At 29.0% G+C, this 20,694-nt stretch overlaps 3 protein-coding genes across 4 annotated transcripts in view; all 3 read left to right on the forward strand.

Annotated features, from left to right (window-relative positions):
- LOC108564267 (cadherin-4-like) overlaps window positions 1-5,399 on the forward strand; it is a gene marked incomplete in the record, with an annotated part of 6,592 nt that extends 1,193 nt beyond the window's left edge. The window contains 16 exon segments of the mRNA XM_017923265.1: window positions 1-231; window positions 292-597; window positions 792-1,103; window positions 1,261-1,563; window positions 1,736-2,047; window positions 2,222-2,527; window positions 2,610-2,921; window positions 2,979-3,158; window positions 3,217-3,354; window positions 3,416-3,549; window positions 3,599-4,105; window positions 4,161-4,346; window positions 4,403-4,641; window positions 4,695-4,865; window positions 4,921-5,010; window positions 5,061-5,399. Coding sequence (XP_017778754.1) covers window positions 1-231; window positions 292-597; window positions 792-1,103; window positions 1,261-1,563; window positions 1,736-2,047; window positions 2,222-2,527; window positions 2,610-2,921; window positions 2,979-3,158; window positions 3,217-3,354; window positions 3,416-3,549; window positions 3,599-4,105; window positions 4,161-4,346; window positions 4,403-4,641; window positions 4,695-4,865; window positions 4,921-5,010; window positions 5,061-5,274 — 3,941 coding nt within the window.
- Window positions 5,400-7,126: 1,727 nt separating this feature from the next.
- On the forward strand, window positions 7,127-9,085 carry LOC108564278. The gene is made up of 4 exons (XM_017923278.1): window positions 7,127-7,584; window positions 7,899-8,312; window positions 8,371-8,509; window positions 8,559-9,085. The coding sequence occupies exons 1-4, from the start codon at window positions 7,387-7,389 to the stop codon at window positions 8,855-8,857; spliced, it is 1,050 nt and encodes a 349-aa protein (XP_017778767.1). The 5' UTR covers window positions 7,127-7,386; the 3' UTR covers window positions 8,858-9,085.
- A 6,836-nt stretch (window positions 9,086-15,921) lies between these two features.
- LOC108564355 (kallikrein-14) lies at window positions 15,922-20,681 on the forward strand. Of its 2 annotated transcripts, none has more exons than XM_017923379.1 (6): window positions 15,922-16,161; window positions 18,487-18,747; window positions 18,800-19,025; window positions 19,080-19,255; window positions 19,910-20,251; window positions 20,308-20,681. In XM_017923379.1, exons 1-6 carry the CDS (start codon window positions 16,105-16,107, stop codon window positions 20,599-20,601), a joined length of 1,356 nt encoding a protein of 451 aa, XP_017778868.1. In that variant the 5' UTR covers window positions 15,922-16,104; the 3' UTR covers window positions 20,602-20,681. The 2 variants fall into 2 exon arrangements, with proteins under 2 accessions (XP_017778868.1, XP_017778876.1); XM_017923387.1 differs by having other exon boundaries at window positions 18,803-19,025.
- Window positions 20,682-20,694: the final 13 nt, after the last annotated feature.

The raw sequence follows: 20,694 nt of genomic DNA on the forward strand, positions 1-20,694 counted from the left end.
AACCCCTCACAGAAACTAAAGACCAAAATGTTATCTTTACTATAAAAGCAACTAATAATGAAGGATACAGTGATGAAGCAACAATCATTATAGAGCCAATCGTTACTGATTTACCGAAATTCAGTGAATCTTATTACCTCGGCAGTCTTGATATCGAGAGCAAGGAATTGACGCATGATAAAATTTTGGTTGTAGCAGATAACGATGCGAAAATTGATATTAATGATGAAGGTTATTTTTTTTATTAATTAATTGGTAACATTAATTAATTAATGATTATTAATATTTTAGACCTGAAGCAGATATTCACAGTTGCATTGACAGGCCAACAAGTACTTATAACATTATCTCAGAATGCAAATATCGAAGAAATAAAAGATACGGATATTGTTCTGCCATTACAAATCACCAACAGCAATGGTGGAGCTGCAACAACGATCGTCGTTTTTGAAGTTATTAGGAAAATCGTTGAGCCAATTTCTTTTAGTAAAACCAATTACCAAGGTGAATTAAACGTTGATACAAATGTAATAAAACTAGAAGCAGAAATTAAAATCGTGAAAGGAGAAGCTGATGCGGTGAAAATTCTCGAACAAGGTAAAATATTTTTTTATATTTCTACAATATACTTACCCAATTGATTGTAATCAGCATGCACCATATTTTCCCCTAATTAATTACCTAATTAACTAAAAAAATGTTTAAAATGTGCATAACAATATATCCAATTTCCTGAGGTGCATGCATATTTAAAAACCATTGAAAATATATTTAATATATTAATTTTCTAGAATATGAGTCACAATTTGAGGTGACAATTGAACCAATTACGAAGATTGTAAATATTGAACTAAAAGAAAAACTAAATAATGTTGAACAACTTGGTTTAATATTGACCCTTGAAGTATCAAACATGAAAGGTCAATCTAGTAAGACAACGGTTGTTTTAAAATTTACGGGCAAAGCTACACAAACACAACCTATCAAATTTGAAAAACCATTTTATAAAGGAGAAGTAGACGTAGCCAGTGAGCAAATAATTATTACAGAGATTATTAAAATTACTGAAGGAGAAGTAGAAGATGTTAAAATTATTGACACAGGTAAAATAATATTTTATTGCTAAGTTCATTACCATTTGCATTATTTCGTTATTTACAATGTAATTAATATAAGTTTGCTTTATAATCACATAAGCATATTTTAAGTTCAACACATAAATATCATGGTAATTAGTAAATTATTTTTATGTTGTGGTAGAATACAATGAATATTTCCAAGCAACCCTTTCGCCTGATAAAAAAAGTGTTACAATTAAATTGGTAAACGGATTACCACCAAAAGTTGAATCCAGTATAGTTTTGGTAATTGAAGCTTTCAATGTCAAAAATGAAGTGGGTAGAACAACTCTTGTTCTAGACATTTCTGATGAAGAAACTCCAATAACATTTACTCAATTAATCTACAAGGGAAATGTAAACAAAGATAAAGAAGAAATCAATTTAGACGCAGAAATTAAAATTGAAAAAGGAGATGTTGAATCTGTTAGCATTGTTGATGGAGGTAATGTAAATTATTTAATGTTAATATCATCATACTTGCTTTTCATCATAATTTTCAATATACATTTGATTTACTTAATCAAGGATTATTTTCATTATTGCTAAAAGCGTATATCAAATTTGATGTATAAACATTCTTCTAACTAAATTATTTATTGTCTTAAAAATTGTAGCATTCAAAGAATTTTTCAAAGCAACATTTTCCGTTGAAACAAAGATTGTTACAATTGAATTCGAAAAGACATTACCATCTACAGTTGAATCTAGTATAATTCTGGTAATTGAAGCTTCCAATAAACAACATCAAGTAGGTAGAACTACTGTGGTTCTGGAAGTTCCTGATGGAGCAGTCCAAGAAACTCCAATAACATTTACTCAATTAATCTACAAGGGAAATTTAAACAAAGATAAAGAAGAAGTCAATTTAGACACAGAAATTAAAATTGAAAAAGGAGATGTTGAAACTGTCAGCATTGTTGATGGAGGTAACGTAAATTATTTAATGTTAATATCATCACTACTTGCTTTACATCATTATTTTCAATATAAATTTCATTTACTTATTAATGGATTTTATTCATTATTGTTAAAAGCGTATATCAAATTCGATGTAAAAACATTCTTCTAACTAAATTATTTTTTTGTCTTAAAAATTGTAGAATACAATGAATTTTTCAAAGCAACACTTACCGATAATAATAAGGTTGTTACAATAGAATTGGTAAAGGAATTACCTCAAATAACTAAATCCTATATAGATCTGGAAATTGAAGTTTCCAATGACAAAAAGCAAGTGGGTAAAACTGTTGTAATTTTGGAAGTAGAAAATAATTTACCAGTAGATGATTTAATTAATTTTACCGAACCATTATACAAAGGAGAGTTAAATGTAATAACGAATGAAATAACTGTGGATACAATTAAGATAGATACAGGAGCCGTTGAAATTATTAAAATCTTAGGAGGTAACTAATTTTTTTTAAATGAAAAGCGTATATAAAGAATTATAATTATTTTCTTTTAACATATCTATTAATTTATTTACAGATTATGAAAACTTATTTAAGGTTGATTATGACAAAAATACGAAAATTGTTACACTTACTGTAAGTGGTAATTTGGAAACTATTAACGAACCAAGTGTGGTCTTCACCTTGGCGGCTTACAACGCTAAGAATGAAATAGGAGGACAAACGACTGTTGTTTTGACCATAGTTGGAGATGTAATTAAGCCGTCTCCACCAACATTCGAAAAAACATATTACGAAGGTGAATTCAAAGTTGAAGGGCAATCCTTAAACATAGAAGACATACGTATTATTAAAGGCGACATCGAAAGTGTTATTGTTGTTGGAAATGGTTTGTTAGGAATATTATCGAAATTAAATATTGATTAAAATAATTAAATCATTTTAGATTACAATACTTATTTTGAGGCAAAGTACAATGAGGATACTAAATTGGTCGAAATAATTAAATTACAGGAATTAGAAAATATTTTGGATTCAAACATTGTTTTCTCTCTGGAAGCCAGTGATAAATATGGACAAAGTGCAGATGCTACTGTGGTATTAAAAGTTTTAGGCAAAGCAGAACGTAAGTGAAATTGGCTTATTTTTGGTTACTTTTAAATAAATTGTATGTTCTTAAATAGCGGAACAAGACAGAATCGTGTTTGATGAGCACGAAGTAGGTTTTATTCTTGAAGAGGCGGAGCAACTACCGAAACAACTTAATCCGTTTGTGGCTAAATCTACAAATAATAAAGATAAAATAACTTATAGGTTCATTGGTAAGTATATTATTAAAGTTAATTAAATACTTATATTCATTTTTGTTGCATTTTAAAATAGATTCTGTTCCTAATGGATTAAAGTTAGATGAAAATACAGGTGTAGTTTCAATTGTAAAGATTTTAGATAAAAGAGTATTATCTGTTAAGTTAGGTGCATCTGGTAGTGATTCTGGAAAGTCCGCCGAAACTAAAGTGAGTTATTTTGTTTTCCAATATACCCAATAATAATTAATATTTTCAGTTCGTCATATATTCTTACCAACTGCAAGGAAATGGCGAAAAAGCAACATATTCTTATATTGCTAAAAAAGTAAAAGAAGGAGTAGAAACTGCCACAACTATTTTACAACACCAAAATACTGATTACAAATACTGCTTACTGGAAAGCAACCCCAATGATGAAAAAATAACTATAAACGAAGATGGATACCTTGTGAGCAAGGAACTGGATAGAGAAGATCACGCATTTGTTGATATGATTGTACCACAATACCTGGTAACTGTAGATCTTGTAAAGAAATCAGAGAATTGTGAGAAAGCTAAAACATCTAGAATGCAAAAGGAGATAGTTGAACATATTAATATGTATGATCAAATTGAGAATTGGGAATCTAGAACTGTTGTTACCGTTTTAATTGAAGACGAAAACGATCATGACCCAATATTCGAACCATCAAAGCAGATTATTGCATACCCTGAAGAGGAAATTGCGAAAATTATACGTCCGATGTATTTGACCAAAGTTCACGTAATATTTATTATATTGTTATGTATTTCAGATATTTTAACTTATTTTATTATAGGCTACAGATTTAGATTCGAAGGATAAATTTGGAAAAATAACGTATTCTTCTGATAGCGATTATGTCGTTGTTAATGAAGATAGCGGAATCATTTACCCTACAGATAAAATATTTTCTTCTGATGACTTCGATTTCACTGTTATCGCCACTGATGGTGGTGGTAAAACTGCTGAATTAGAAGTCGAGGTACTGTTTTGAACTTTATTAAACCAACAACGTTCTTCATCGAAACTGTTTTGCAGGTGTCTTTAATCGACAAAGATAAGATTAGTATAATGTCGTTCGAAAACATTGATTTGGAAAATATTGTGGATAAGTTGCAAGAATTGTCGGAGCAATCTGGAATCAATTTGCAAGCATTGTCCATTTCAGCAGTACCATCAGAAAAATCGATGCTATTCAAAGACTACAATTATTACACTCAGGCATACGTTTATGGTGTTAAGGACAATAAAATTGTATCTTCAAATACGATAAAAGAGTTAGTAAGCACATGCTGCTGATGATATTTGTTTAACATTTAATTCGTTTTAGAAATTTTAACGACGTTACAGTTATTGAGTTCAATCCAAATACCAGTGATGGTTGTGATGCTGAAATTGAGGAATGCGATAACACCGGACTCATTGCAGGAGTTGCAGTTCTTGCAGTACTTTTAGCAGTTGTACTTGCAGGTTCCATTGCGTTTTACGTTCTTAAATTGAGGTACAGAGAATTTCTAAAATATGTAATACCAAAAACTATACAAACATATTTTTAGAAAACATAATTCGGCTTCCAACGACTTCAATCATCACAATGACGTAGAAAGGATCATTGAAAAGAATGCCGTTAGAGAACAACCAAATAAGTATATATAAATAATTTATATTTGTATTGTTAAAATAAAATTTGATTTAGTCGTAGATCTACTGGTTTTGTATTTAATTCTCCTCCACCAGAAGACGATGACGTTGATTTGAATCCTAACAATAACGAGAAAATCGGTGACGACTTTGACAGAAATTTAGAAAGACGGAAGTCCGTTTCGTTCAACGACCAAATTGAAACAATCAAAATAGATAAGACGGTTCCGGCAGAGGAGACGGAAGATAGCGATGCTAAGAAAGAGTAATCTATTTTTAGGAAACAAGGATATTTCATTTTTCTTTGACTTTTATTTCCGTTTTTCATGAGCAATTTTTTAAATTCTTAAAGAAATTTGTCTAAATTTATTATATTAACTTATGCTGTTTATTATATTAGAACCAAATAAAAGGATATTCTATATTATTAATTTCCATTTTATATTATTATCATAATACAGTCATACATTACTTCTGATAATGAAGTTTCTATATAATGAAGACCGCAACATTAACCATTGATGACCTGAAGTAAATTTAAAAAAAAATACATTGAACTCATTGTTTTAGTGAAAATGATCCTGATTCACGAAGAAGTGTTATTTTTAAAAGATCAGTGGTGTTAAATGCAATAATTCCAATTATTAAATGAAAGAGAGACAAGCTCAATTTGTATTGTCCGATTTCGAACTAAAAGTTCGTTTAATTTATCCAGAACCCATTTATACAGCTTTTTAACCTTACGGATTTGTTTCAAAATGTAGCAGTAACATTAAAACTTACTGTTAATTTATACTGCAGTTTTCATTTTGAAAATCAGAACCGCCAGATCGGCATTTCTCAAGCCATCGACGTACTGTGCATTCCACATCAATGCCTAACACATTGAAACTTTGAGTTGTCTGCACTGCACAATGGAGCTTATATTCGAAAATAACGCAAATTTTGAATTATCCGTGATTTGCTAAAACATAATCTGCTGAAGAGTATTTGAAAAATAATCACAAACCAAAATATGTGTCAGAAAGGATAATGAAGTAGTAAGAAATATCAGTGATATAGTTGTTACTTTGGCAATCGGACGTTTCAAACTTAATGATTTATGTATAATTTCACCTGTTTATTTAATAAAACTTTTAATTTTTTTACGAAAGAATGTATCCACATTCTGAAAACGAAATTTCGTTAACGAAGTAATTTCGAATAACATATGATTCTTTCTACGTCCAAGTGTAAACAAAGTAAATTGCTTTACTGATTTATTGCTTTGCAAAACTCATCAGTAATTTCAGTTTAGTTTCAATTTGCGTGTCACTGTGTTCAAAATTTGTTGTTAAACAGTGTTTAAGTTTAAAGCAAAATTATTTGTTTACTATTTATTCTATTAAAAGGTAATGATAACAACTAATTATTTTTAAATTAAATGCTCCTAAGTCCATAGTGACAAGATTAAAGATTAATTATGAATCGTTTAAATATTAATTTCCGAGATATCGTATATAAAATGTTATAGTAATCTATGTTAATGTGTGCAAATACGCAATAAGTGTAATTTTCCAATTATTTCATTTAATAATATTTATATACAGACAACTCAATTATCACTTCTAATTATTAACATTTTCAGCCATTAAATTATGATTATATAAAGTTATGTTTAATTAAATAACAATTTTGTCATTGATACATCAATTATAAGTTTCTTGATAATCTACTATTTTTATGGAAAATTTTGTAGTTAAATTTAAAATAATTTTGTTTCTAGTTAATTTTTAAAAGAATGTATGTTGTGTATACTTTACAAAATTTATAAAAAAAGATGAATAGGAAAAAACTATACCTGTATTTGAGTATATTGTTTTTAGAAAGATTTCTCTTGACATAAGAAATAATACGTCAGGAGTTAATAAGTAGTTTACATATCGAGATAAGAAAAACAAATAAATGATTGCACTTATATGTCCGTACGTGCTCAGTCCTGTGACGCAATTAAAAAATTGTCGGCGTTAGACCATTTGCGTGGTTGTAACAATTTAGAATTTACAAAACAACGCATTTTATTAGTTAATCTTAGCAATTGAGAATAATAATACGGATGTAGGAGACGAACATCAGCGATGTGCATTCATTTTCACGATTCGAGCAACTTGCATGAATGATTACAGTGACAGCGTTATTTCATAGATTAATATAATCTTATCAATATCGTGAAGATAAGGCTGCAAAATCATTAACAGTTTAATGTCAGGACATTTGTTGTGGAACAAATGTCGTGTCCTTATTAATTTAGTCCAATTTGGTTAAGTGGGACGAATGCTCACTACGCGACGGTGAGCCTCTCACTCGTATCGTATCAGTAACATCCACTTACTTCCTGAAGGATGTCCAGCACTCTTAAGCGGGTCAAAAGTTTACTTTTGCCAAAATCATCGCCGACTTCCGACGATGATCTGCAACCGGAAATTGGCTTCAAAATCACACATAACGACGCAAATAATGAGTTAATCGTGAAAGTGTTAAGTGCAAGAAACTTACCATCATCTTTCGGAAACATCAAACCTCAAGGTTATTTAATTAAGGTATGATTAATTTGTTTCTGAAAATAGCAATAACTGTTATAATTATGCATTTATGATAAAACATTTTTTTTAAGAAAATTCAATTATGTATTAACTCAACTATTATCAAACTGCAGCCAAAAGCATTCAGCGCAGATTAAGGATAAACGTTTGAAGAATGGCTTCAATTAAAATACATTATCCACTAATAACGGTACAAAGAGCTTGTAAATTGAGCGTGGTTATGAAATTATATCCATATTGAAGTTATTAAATCATTAAAATCCATACTGCAAGGCGTAATTGAATAATGACAGATCGCTGTTTACTTACAGGTGAAGGTCTTTCCGGGTAGAGAAAAATATGAAACTGAAGTGTGCAAAGGATCTTGGCCTTGCTATAATAAGGAATTCAAATTTCCTCTGAACAGCTCATTTTCGGGAAAATTCCTGACGCTCACGGCGTACGCGAATCTCACCCAAGAAGAAAAGAAACCCAAATTGATATCAAGAGCTTCTTTCAAGGAACACATCGAAGCTTTCGTCGGCGATAAAGATGATACACAGATGAGGAAATCCGTCAAAAGATCACAAAGCAACAGGTTTTCGCTGAACAACAGGAGATTAATTGGTGCGGCTTCGTATAATTTAGAATATAAAAATTTCACTCTCAATGGTAAATCAGGAAGGGCTACTCCTGATATTTGGAGAAAGCTTGAAAACATCACTAGCGGAGTGCAAACAGAAAGAGTAAATAACTTAAAAACAATATATTATTATTGAAATTAATTTATCCTTTTTTTTATAGAAAGAAGGTCGAAATGGAAGCATCGAAGTGACTATGTCATATTCAAACAGCGAGGATGGAAAAAACGATTCGATTATGGTTTCTTTAAACAAACTGAGATGCAGCATGCAAACAATGCAAGAACACGAAAAACTAGGAGGTAATTATTTCAAAATCTGTAAATCTGTTGCAATACTAGTGAATTTTAGGTAATTTGTATATAAAAATGGAAGTATACGAGTTTGATGTTCTTATTGCGAAATGGAAAAGTGACGAGTTTCCGCCGACGATAAGCATGAAGATTGAATCGAAAACTGCCACTATGCATGCCACCGTCAATAACTATAATCTGGATCGGATAAAGATCACCATCCGGTTAAAATGCAAGAACAAAATCAATAAGAAAGCAAAGCTTGGAGAAATTGTTATCGATAATCAAAGCTATATGTGGAAGAACGTTCTGGAATCGCCTTCAGTGCCATCGACTCTAATGATGAATTTTGAATAAATTTTGTTAGGTTCACATTACATACACTGACGCTTCAATTTTGGTAAAATTTCGTTGAAAATGTAAATAATTTAAAGTAAAAAAAAACAAATATGCTCAAATGTCATTAGCATCAATATTCATCAAAGTCTATATTAATTCTATGAAGGTAGCAGTTAGAAATAATGGGATACACGTGATATTAAAATAAATTATTTGCAACGTGTTTCAGCAAAGTTCAAATTAATTGAAATTATCAACTAATTATTTGAAAAACTTTCGGTCGATGATTAATTGGTATCCAATGGAACAATTTATTATATCATATCGTATTTTTTTAATAGTCAATATACATTAGTATTATATTTTATTTTAATAAAGTCTAACCTGAACATTCTTGATTTTAATTCCATATATTTAATAAGTTCAAGTAAAATTCGTGATATTTGTATGTGAGAAATGCATTTATTAATTGGTCACCACAGGTTTTTTTTGAACTTACATAAAAGTCTATATCGTTCACATTTCTAATAAAAAAATTGTTGATCTATAATCAAATTTATTACAAGTTACAAAATTATACTTGGAACAATAAACAAAGTAAGAAAATAAATCAAGATGAGTTTGGAACCATTGCGGCGGGCTATTGATAACCGTCTAATAATATCCAAAGTTTATTTGTGAAAGCCAAAATGTAGAACGGAAAACAACTTTGACCTTTCTTCTGACTGTTAAACCAGACATTTAAGAAAATTACAACAACAAAAAAGACATAGTTATATTTAGAATTCTGGTGAAGCGACATATATAACTTATTATAACATATTCGTTGTTAATTTACTAACATTCAAAATTGACAATGATTGATGGCATTTCTTATGATTAAAAATTGTTACAAAGTTACCATTATTAGAGAAAAAATAATGTTTTCTCTCTTTAATTAAAGAATATAAATTATTATATTTTTCGAACCTTAGACTCACCATTTTATGTAAAAATTCATTAGAATTTGGTTGTATTGTAAATATATGAACTGTACAGAAATTTTATTAATAGAGTAAATCAAATAGTATAATATCAAAATTAATTTCAATAACCATGTTATTAGTAACATCCATTGAATATAGTATACTGATATCAATTAATATGGTATTAATTTGCTGAAGATACAAATAAATATAATGAAAAGTATATATAAAGAGACCTTAATCATTTTATAATATGCCTCAAGAAATAACAATTCAGATGAAACTACAATAAATTATTTATTCTTTGACCTGGATTCTTCTATTCTTAAATGTATTTAACGTAAAATCTACAGACCTTTTAGATGAGACACGATTTAAAGTACTTAATTAATAATTTTATTTTAATTATTAAAATAAAAACAAATATGTTACAAGTTCAATTAGAATATTTTGTAGATAAATGCTAGACGAGAGAAGAAATAATGAAAAATGAACACAATAAACAATTGTTGTAGGTATATGAAAGAATCAAATAACGAGGTTAAGAAGTGACATTAATTATTTGCACATTCGTGACCGATATTATTACATGAGTTCCAATGATGCCGAACCGGATGACGTAAATTCATATTTCATCAGCACAGAACATAGGGGTAACGGAATATGAATGTGCATATCTGAACTGTATAAGATCATATTGCAACAGCACAAATTAATGATCGTTAATTAATAAAAGATCATATAGTTCCTGAGGTCAACGATAATTATTGATAAATAAACAATTAATCTATTAGATCGCATAGAAAATAATTACAAATCCTATATGTTGGCTATCATAGAATGGAAAAACCAGTATCTTGACATTTCAGTGATATTCTCCAAAACAATAATTGTTAGAATGAATCCAAAAGATACATATGAAAGATAAATATATGGAGAATGTAGCGAGTATTCAAGTATTTCTATGGTTGCGTCCATTAGGCGTTGAATTAATGAAAAACGAAGCTCGAAAAAGCATTGTCTTCACATTTTAGTGATTTTCTCATAAACTCTAAAGAGATTGGATCCAAAAGATGCATATGAAATTTGGGTAATTGGGAAATGTAGTAAGTATTTAAATATTGCTGTAGTTGCTACAATTCAAAGTTGAATTAATGAATAACTAACATATATTTTTTTTGAAAAATAAAGGCAAGATATTTAAGTCGCAACAGCCCAAAATTAATGATCCTTAATTATTAACAGATCATATAGTTCCTGAGGTCAGCGATAATTATTGATAAATTAATGTGTCTGCAAATGGTGATGCAATGTTATGATGGAAAGTGCGACTATGGAAATTACATTATAAAAATAATAGAGTTTTTTGGCAAGATTCAATCATAATTATAGCTGAGGTGCATGCAATTTGATTATTGTCTTGTTTTATTATTATTATGAGCATTCCGTTTCGAAATTGGATGCGTAATAGCCTTCGCTTTGGTATTAATTTACCTAATTATTCGATGACATTGAGATAAGTATATGCAAAGATTAACATATCATTGCAGCACCTAAGATAATCTCGTGGATGCACGCATTTGCTCACCGCTTAAGGAATTATAATTGCAGATCCTTTTGACAAATATACTGTATTTACGACAATTTACGCCATTATTGCAATTATACCATATGCACTATAAGGAATGATTATCAAAAATAAAAAGACAGTTTTGTAATCGGCTGAAAATAGACATGTTTTATAAAGAAAATAAGCAATAATTATTTGTATATTTTTATTTAAAACATTCACGCTTTTACATATTATCGATAAGTGCTTAATTACTTCCTATTAGTCAGAACTATAACATTATATAGATGGATCTGTTACAAACAATGTTCATTAATCATTATTTTATTAACTCCATTAAAAATATAATGTTGAATGTTGATAATATGTAAATAGTCAACGTTTCTGATAATTTTACTAGAATATCTGCTAAAAGCAGTTCGAAGTTAAGTTTTCTATTTTGAACGCTTGTCAACGAAATGTATGTATCAGCATTTTTTTTCAGTATATCTTTTAAAAACACACATTTGAAAATATTATCTTCATCAGACCTGACAACATTTTGCTTTAGTCGTTTTACTAAAATTGTAGATATCTATATACACTCTCAACTATGCACAATCAATAAACATATTTATTTAAATGATGTACAAAAAAAAATGGTTGGTATATACCAGGGGTTTCCAAATTGTGCTGTACTACAAGGGCGCCCCAATTCTGATATATTTATATAAAATACTCCCTGAGATATACCAATGTTTTGATTTAGCGCGTTGCAAAAAAATTCTGATATATTAAGGGCCCAAAAAGTTTGTGTACCCCTGATTTATACAATAGTATAGGTAATATTAATGACATACATTTTCTTAAATTATAAAGTAAAATAATGTATCATAATAATTAGACTATAAGATGCACCTCAAATTTGGAGACGATTTATTGAAAAAATATTTAAATTATACCTTCGAACCATAAGACGCATCCAAAATTTGAGTCCATTTTTCTAAGTGCGCACGGAATGTTTTCTTGTCTTTACTTAGCAGTTTTAATTGATCCTCTTTTATTATCCATTTTCGAACTATTTTCTCTGTTGGTGGTGGACCAAAATATCTTTCTGCTGCTCTGTTTCCATATTGTTTTGTATAATTGATCACATTTAGTATATAACTCATGTTATATGAAAGTCTTTTTTCTTTATTATCAAATTTAGAGACGATTTATTTAAAAATATATTTTAATATTACTTTCAGACCATAAGACGCAAAATTTGAGTCCATTTTTCTATGCAAAATGGTGCGTCTTATAGTCCGAAAAGTACGGTAATTTGTCTTTGTTTGATTCCATAGCTAATTTTCGTAAAATCTCTGCATCTTCATAGAAAATGAACCGTCTATAAAATTGTATTATATTTTGTATTATATTTTTTTGATAAAATTAATTATATAATTTTGTAAAAGTAAAAATTTTAACATTTGTCTACAGATCAACTTGATTGATTCCATAATTAAATCAAAATGATCATATTTGCACTCTAATGTGCACATTTTTGTTAAAATGTAGAATAAAAAATGTATAAAAAAAATAAATTACTTGGATTAGAATATGAAAAGTAGCCAAGCTTGTTACTAAGTCAATAGCATACAAAAACTCCAAATTTCGTTGTTCTTGCAATTTTCTATTCTAGCACATATACAGAAAATATCCATGACGTCATGTAAGGAATATCGTTTTTTTGCATCGGAAGCAATGACAATTTTTTATGGGAATTTCCTTTTTTAATTAGTATTACCACATCAGATTCGGTTTAAATATGCGCTATATACTATATAAAACGCGAGAATGTAGTGAGAGAATGTGACGAGTTTCGAAACGCAAACGCATGGTGCGTCCTAGCAGTGGCGTAACCGGTTAACTGACAATTACAACTTCTTTTTATTATTATTTTTTCTGCGAACGAAACAAAATTAAACACCGCACTCACAAAAATTGTATGAACTCTTTAAGCAAATGTTGATATAATAAATTTTAAAAAAAAACATGCCGTCGTCTGCATGTCCTTTTTAAATATGCATTTCTGTTGCGTTTTATGTTTAACATTTTTTTCGTTTAATAAAATCAATAAAAGATATTTCGGTTCATTGATCCGTTTACTTTTCAAATATTTACAACTAAAATTTCTTTGCAAGCATTTCATTCGTATATTTAAGACTAAATATTGTTTGTGTTTTCTTTTACCATGTGCATATAAAATTAATATGAATATGTAAAATGCACTTGTTTATTATAAACAAATTGTTTTGTTTGAGTAAAAATAAAACGTTTTTTTTATGTAATTGATTATTAACTAATTTCTCGTCTGTTTACACAATCAATATGCTAATTTGAGCATGAATAAACAATAAATCATTATTTAATACTTGGAAATTTTTATTTTGAAACCGTAAATAATATTTCTACTTACTTACTACATCTAAAAAAATTATAAACTTAAATATTTAAATTCTAATTGACTTATTTAACCTTAACAATGAAGAAAAACTTAAATAAAAAAAACATAATTAACAAACAATTATTTTAGAAAATTTACCAGTGGTTAAATTAACAAATCGGTTTTTCTTAACGTGGTTTTTCCAGGACACGATGTTTTTTCAGAAACATATCATCATAATTCTATATTTAACACGTTAAAATACGAAAATCATGCAAAACGTGAATATATTTTAATCAGTTTAAATAAAAAGAAAAAAAAATAGGAAATAAGATCAAATTAACATCATTATTAAGAAATACAATATAATTTGCTGTATTTATTCATTCTAGTAATGAATTTTATACTACTTATCTGATAACATTTTCCAACTAAAAGAGTCTTCAATATCACAAATCAGATTAACCTTTGCTTGTGTAAAAAATCACAAGAATTTAATTTAAAAAAATAATTTTCAATTCAATTCAATAACTTATATTATCTAATTTTGCAATTTTAGAATTTAACTGGGAATAGACAATAGACTGATTCCATAATCTAAATTGGATTATATTAGATTAGTGATCTATGGAATGTGTTTTATCTGTAAATACTTTAAAATTATTTACCACTTTTCTATCTATTGTGACAAAAAATACCATTTTCTGTTGATAACAAAATAGGTTTGACTATTGTTTAATAATTTAATTAACGTTGCTGTTGGTATTTCTTTTAAATCTATAAATATGGTCATAATGTAATGAAATATATATTTGGCAACTCTTGACGTCTTTTCAATAACAATACAATTGTTTATGTTTTCATTAATTACGTGATTCATTCAGATTATTAATCATATGAAAGTATATTTAATTTTTTTATAAATATTATTACAAGTTTTACAAGATTCAAGAGCTGTTTTTAGTATGTGCTGTTTTAATACGTAGTATTAAGACTTGTTATTATAAGAAATCGAATCGGCTCTACTCTGTTACCTTTCTTGAGTTGGCTCCCATCCAAGTGTTCGCTGCTTAACTTTCGTAAGTTTTAAGTACCATATGGACTATATCCATCATTTACAAATATTTCTTCATAACTTATTATTTTCGATGTTTTTTTTTTCATGATTATTTCCAAAGATTCATTTAAAAAAAATAACAAATAAGATCAATAACGTATTTAGTCACAATTACTTTATATTAATAGTTTGTAATTAACTTTGTAAAATGCGCAAAATAATTAATCTGCAACATTAATTATAAAAAAATACAACAGCGTTAATTTATAAATAATTCATTATAAACAAAATCATATTAAAATGACCCCAATTAATCTTTATTATACTTACATTATTTTTCATCTAAATGATTAATTATTGATACTATATTCATATGTTTTTTTATAAAATCACGTTTTTATATTTATATATCCTCGTCCAGTGTAAACAATATAAGTATAATAATTTCATAAAATATATTCATTTATTTTTTACATGTTTGTCTGCAATTATTTATGTTTCTATATACCTAGCCATTGTATAGAATAACTAAAACTATTAGGAACAGCATTTTCGTTCATTACATTAGTTAAAAATAAAAACATAATCAACATATTAAAATTTATTTTTTCATTGTCTAACTTTTTATAGAATGTCTATATTTTCCATATAATCTAGTAAAAAAATAACTTTTATCATTTTATAATCAATACAATTAATAATCAGGTATAAATAAATTAATCGAAAAGATTAATTAGTAAATAAATAAAAACAACAGTTTCACTAAAAAAAATCATCTGTTTTATATAATAGAAAATGTGGTTGAAAATGTTTAAAGTGATTGTTAGTAACGCCAAGCGCGGTGTATCGAATTTACAAGTGGTAGAGTCAACACATGCTTTAGGGTTTTGAAAAAAAAAGGTCTGAGTGAGGAGGTAGTAAGATGGGTTGTTGTGTGAAAATGTCGACGTCGCATTCAAATTTCCTTATAACTCTTAACGTGTGAAGAAAAGAAGAGCGTGCACTGCTTTTTCCCGCGAAAATAGACGAACGGTGGCTTAATAAAAAGGGAAAGGACTGCTGCGAACAACTCCATAAAACTGTAACTTTGAACTTAGAATGGCAGTGACGCCTCTGATTGCGACTCGTAAACCCACGTCGCTATCAGTTCGGTAACAACCTTAGTGGCATTCGGACGGTGAAACATACAGACTGAACCGCTCCGTAATGATCGTAATATAAAAAAAAAGAATACAAGTTTCCGATCGTAGCTGTAGTTTCAACAAAATGAATTTTATCATTTTAATAATGATCGGCATCGCATATAGCTTAATTAAAACGGACGTAAGTAGTTCAATTCTTTTTGTTAATTCACTTTTCATCTCAATTCAAATCAGACAAATAATAACAACAACATTGGAGACATCTCCGCTTATTGAATACAACAGGTTTTGTAAACACCTACAGCTTACAAAACCTGTATTAGACTTCATTAAACAAATTACTTTATAATCATAGTTTATAATTAACATTGAAAAATAATGTTTAATTAGTAATAACAATTAGTCTAGACAGTTTATATTATAATTAATAAATACAAATATTATAAGCACATTTTATTGTTAATTTTTTTAAGTTAATTCAAGCAATTTCTGCTCAATTCTATTTATTCTATAGGTACAATGTTTTATCAAGGAATTTTATTCATTTCTAACTTATCACGAATTCTTTGAATATTAATTAATTTCATATCACTACATATTCTATATCGCAAAGTAAATATCTTTTTTTTTTAATTTATATAAATCAAGGATTATTTGAAAATATTTCTATGAATTGTCCTGGTTATTATTATCTGCGTCGTTCACATCAAGTTTAAAACAATATTTGTAAAGAGAAAGCACGTGCAAAATAAGATAAGTAAATTGTTTATATCTAAGTTTAATTTAATTATCATTTCTCAATAATCGAATACATGTTTAATTCAAAGTTATTATTGATTAATTTAGTTGTTTTTTTTTTAATCGATTTTAAGCAATAACCACAAGTCAATACTATATAAAATGTAATATAAAAATGATATAAATTATAAACTTTATTATAAAGTTACTTGATTATTGCGATTGTTAAATTGCAAAATCGTAGTTTAACTAAAGTTCTCACTTTTTCTACTATAATGCTGTTAAAACTATAAGATTAGGATGAAACTTTTTATTATTTATTTCAAATCTTTAATTTTTCCAAAAAAAAAGGATACATCTATTAATTTATTGTATACTATAAAGAGAACAGGTTTATTGTACTAAGGTCGAAAAGTGTTGGCGGAAACATATCCATTTTTATACATGATTTAAGTTGCTCAAATTGAATATATAATTATTATTACCAAAAAAGGAGAGCGAAATTATGTAAATTTTACGGAACGTACTTTATGAAATGAAGTAAATAGTGCTTTACATTTCAATGCAAAACATGTCCATTCTACAAGTGATCATAAATTGTCCGTTTACGTACGTCGTTAAAGTTTTCGTACAGGTTTTTCTTTCTTTGTTAAATATAAATTCGCAATTATTGCCATACACGTGACTATAAATAAGGATTATATTTGCAGACTGCAACGAGCAAATAATTTATCATAAAAAATAAAAACGCGCTCGATGTTCATGAACCTTTATCAGATTGTTTTCATGTTAACAACATGTGCAATATTTATCGGTTTATTTACGCGCAAAGAGGATCGAGTCGTCGTCCACTCGAGAAAAATATAAAATGTAAATAAGTTTTGTACTATTTTCATTCATACTTTAAATACACGATTAATATGAATTAGTATTTATATCTATGATTAATGTGCATTATTCGTAATGATGTATGCAAAGTTGTTTAATAATATGGTTTTAAATAACTTTGGGATTCTAAAATGGAATAAAGAAAAACGCAGTTTCGAATGTTTTGTGTTTCGTTTTATTAATACGGAATTTCGTAAATACCGGTGTGTTATTTTGGGTGATTACAATGTTTGAAAAAGATGCAAGCTGTTATTCTAGGTTTTTTTTTTTGGTTGCATTATAATAATTGTATAAATACGGTGTTTTGTGGTTTAGGTAATTAATTTAATTATATAGAATTTAGGTAGAAGAAAGGAGAAAATCTCATTGTGTTCAGCACCGCATTCGGCTTTAGTCATGGGAAGATGGGTTTAAATAATGCACATGTAAAATACACCTACGTGTATTCTGCTATTGGCCGCAGATAATGGCCAATATCTTATATATTTCACAATGAGGACACAGAATTGAATTGATTGCCGATTTCCGTGCAGGCAATCAATTTTACAACCATTATATCAGATACAGTTCAAGCAATTGAAATAAATTGATTTTATTCGCAATTTGCGCGCCGATCGAATGAAATATCCTTCTCAATAATGTCATTATCATTGTACAGGATGTCCCCAATACTACGCGTGCATTGGCAAATATAATTGTTGCGTTCATTCATAAGCAATGTATGAATCATGGATAACTTAGAAGGAATGGTGAATCCATTTCTTGCACTTCTGGAACATTGATAAGAGTAATTTGATATTGCTGTTATCGTATGTTATATACATTGATATTCATTTACAGGAACCTGATTTTCTTTCTTTTTTTATTCTCGCTATTACAGGCAACAAAAATATCAACATCAGCAACGTCGATAAAGCTACCAGACACGATGGAGTCACAGGGAAACGTGAGCTTGTATTCAAAGTGGACCAAATGGTCGAAATGTGATAACTGTTGGCAAAACAGAGTGAAAACGTGCATCAGTCCGAAATGCAGGGAATCGCGAATGACCGAAGAAAGGCCTTGCGACAGGAAACGTTGCCTGCGACAAAAGCACATGAAAAATGTACAAAAAAGACTGCATATCTTTAAGGAAATCAAAGTATTTATAATTCATTTATATACGTGCGTGTATTTAATTTGAAATATTTAAGAAGCCAAAAACGAAAACTACAGAACCAAGTATTTGGAGCAAATGGTCGAATTGGAGTCCATGCAATGAACAGTGTTTAACAGAGAGGTACAAGAGTTGCAAAAAACCGGGCCGGTGCAAAATGAAGCAGAAGACCGAAGTGGCGTATTGCTATTTGGAAAATTCCAATTGCAAATTCTTCATAAATCAATTGCTGTACGGGCTGAATTACAACGGGCGATACGAAGGTAGTAAGATCGTTGCACAACGTTCATTAATATAATAATAATAGTTTGCGTTAGAAATTAGTCCGCTTCGTACGACCACGGAAAAGCCGAGAAAGACAAGGAAGAGGAAGCCTTTGGTGAAGCGCTGCGGACGTGTGCATAGAAAACAGAATATGCTGAAAATAATAGGAGGAAGAGATGCAATTAGAGATAAGTGGCCGTGGCATGTGGCAATCTTTAATAAATTCGATGTAAGTATTAATTAGGTCATAGCTGATTCTTCCAGCAGCCATAAAAAATTGCAATTTAATTGAAACCGCTCATTTAAACCACATGTTTGAAAATTAATACACAGTAATGCATCTCGTAAACAAATCTAAAGCAGGAATCTTTTTTGCCCTCAAAGTGAATTATTTTTAGAAAATCTCTAATACGGTGACCGGTTTTTATGGCCAATGACCTTTGACCAATGACTTCAATATTACTGCAAATAAATTAAAATCTGTTTGTAATCCAAAACTTTATCTACTTCAATTTTTATATGACTATGATATCATCAATAATTAAATCTTAAACTTGCTAAAATTACTATTCTCATTTAAACCGTTTTAAGTCTTATTTATCTATCATAAATCAACAAACATATTAATTGTTAGCGAAAATTCAATTTCCATCTAACTATATTTTTTTTTATTAAATAAATATTAAAATTATGTAAAAGTACATCACAGAATTGAATAAATATGTATGTCCAGACGATGAGAAACGATAAGTACATGGCGTAATATTTATTTTTAGTTATTTGTATAGTTGAAGGAAAAAACATTATTTTTTTATCATACAGTCCACAGACGTCATGTAATGCATATATTATGTTAATAATTGTGGATTTCGTATTGATTTAGGAGATGATTTGTTCTGGAACATTGGTAGCTCCACGTTGGGTTCTAACAGCAAATCATTGCTTGCGACCGATACTGATTGTTAAAATCAATGAGTATGACTTGGATAGACCCGATTACGGAGAGAAGCAGTTTTACGTGGTGAAGAAATTTCCACATCCAAAATATGATAAGCAGAAGGTGCACAATGATATAGCTTTATTAAAATTACCAAAGGCAGTGAACCTGCCAGCAGCTTGCCTTCCGACAAGAGAACCTATCTATGAAGAGCAATGTTCGATAATGGGCTGGGGAAAGCTGAAAGACACCGATGAAAATGGCTCGAATATTCTTCAGGAAGCTAAAGTAGTTATTTTATTTATAATGTAAGCATATTTCATACAACTTTGCGTTACTTTCAGATACCTATAGTGAATTCCACGACGTGTACACGAGCGTACCAGCATTTTAGTATAACACCGAGAATGCTATGCGCTGGATATCCGCATGGAAGAATTGATACGTGCGGTGGTGACAGTGGAAGTGGTCTAATGTGTTCTTACAAATATCGCGGGTATACGGTGCAGGGTATAACTAGCTTTGGAGAAGGATGTGGTCTACCAAACAAATACGGTATTTATACAAATGTGTACAAATACGTCGACTGGATTCAACAAACTATTAAGTCTAACAGAAAAGCTAACAAATTGGTGTGAATAATCGTATTCAAAAAAACCACAAATTATAATTTATTATCCTATATTTTACATAGTTTATTACCAAATACAATAATTTATTTTTATTGTTAT

Source organism: Nicrophorus vespilloides, unplaced genomic scaffold (genome assembly GCF_001412225.1).
Source record: "Nicrophorus vespilloides isolate i.1.1-1 unplaced genomic scaffold, Nicve_v1.0, whole genome shotgun sequence".
NCBI lineage: Eukaryota > Metazoa > Arthropoda > Insecta > Coleoptera > Silphidae > Nicrophorus > Nicrophorus vespilloides.

Bases quoted from the DNA above. Each gene is read 5' to 3' on its own strand.
- LOC108564278 (XM_017923278.1), top strand. From the start codon at position 7,387: ATGTCCAGCACTCTTAAGCGGGTCAAAAGTTTACTTTTGCCAAAATCA. The intron at 7,585-7,898 runs GTATGATTAATT...GTTTACTTACAG, and splicing joins CTCAAGGTTATTTAATTAAG to GTGAAGGTCTTTCCGGGTAG. The intron at 8,510-8,558 runs GTAATTATTTCA...AGTGAATTTTAG, and splicing joins AGAACACGAAAAACTAGGAG to GTAATTTGTATATAAAAATG.
- LOC108564355 (XM_017923379.1), top strand. From the start codon at position 16,105: ATGAATTTTATCATTTTAATAATGATCGGCATCGCATATAGCTTAATT. The intron at 16,162-18,486 runs GTAAGTAGTTCA...TCGCTATTACAG, and splicing joins ATAGCTTAATTAAAACGGAC to GCAACAAAAATATCAACATC. The intron at 19,256-19,909 runs GTAAGTATTAAT...GTATTGATTTAG, and splicing joins CAATCTTTAATAAATTCGAT to GAGATGATTTGTTCTGGAAC.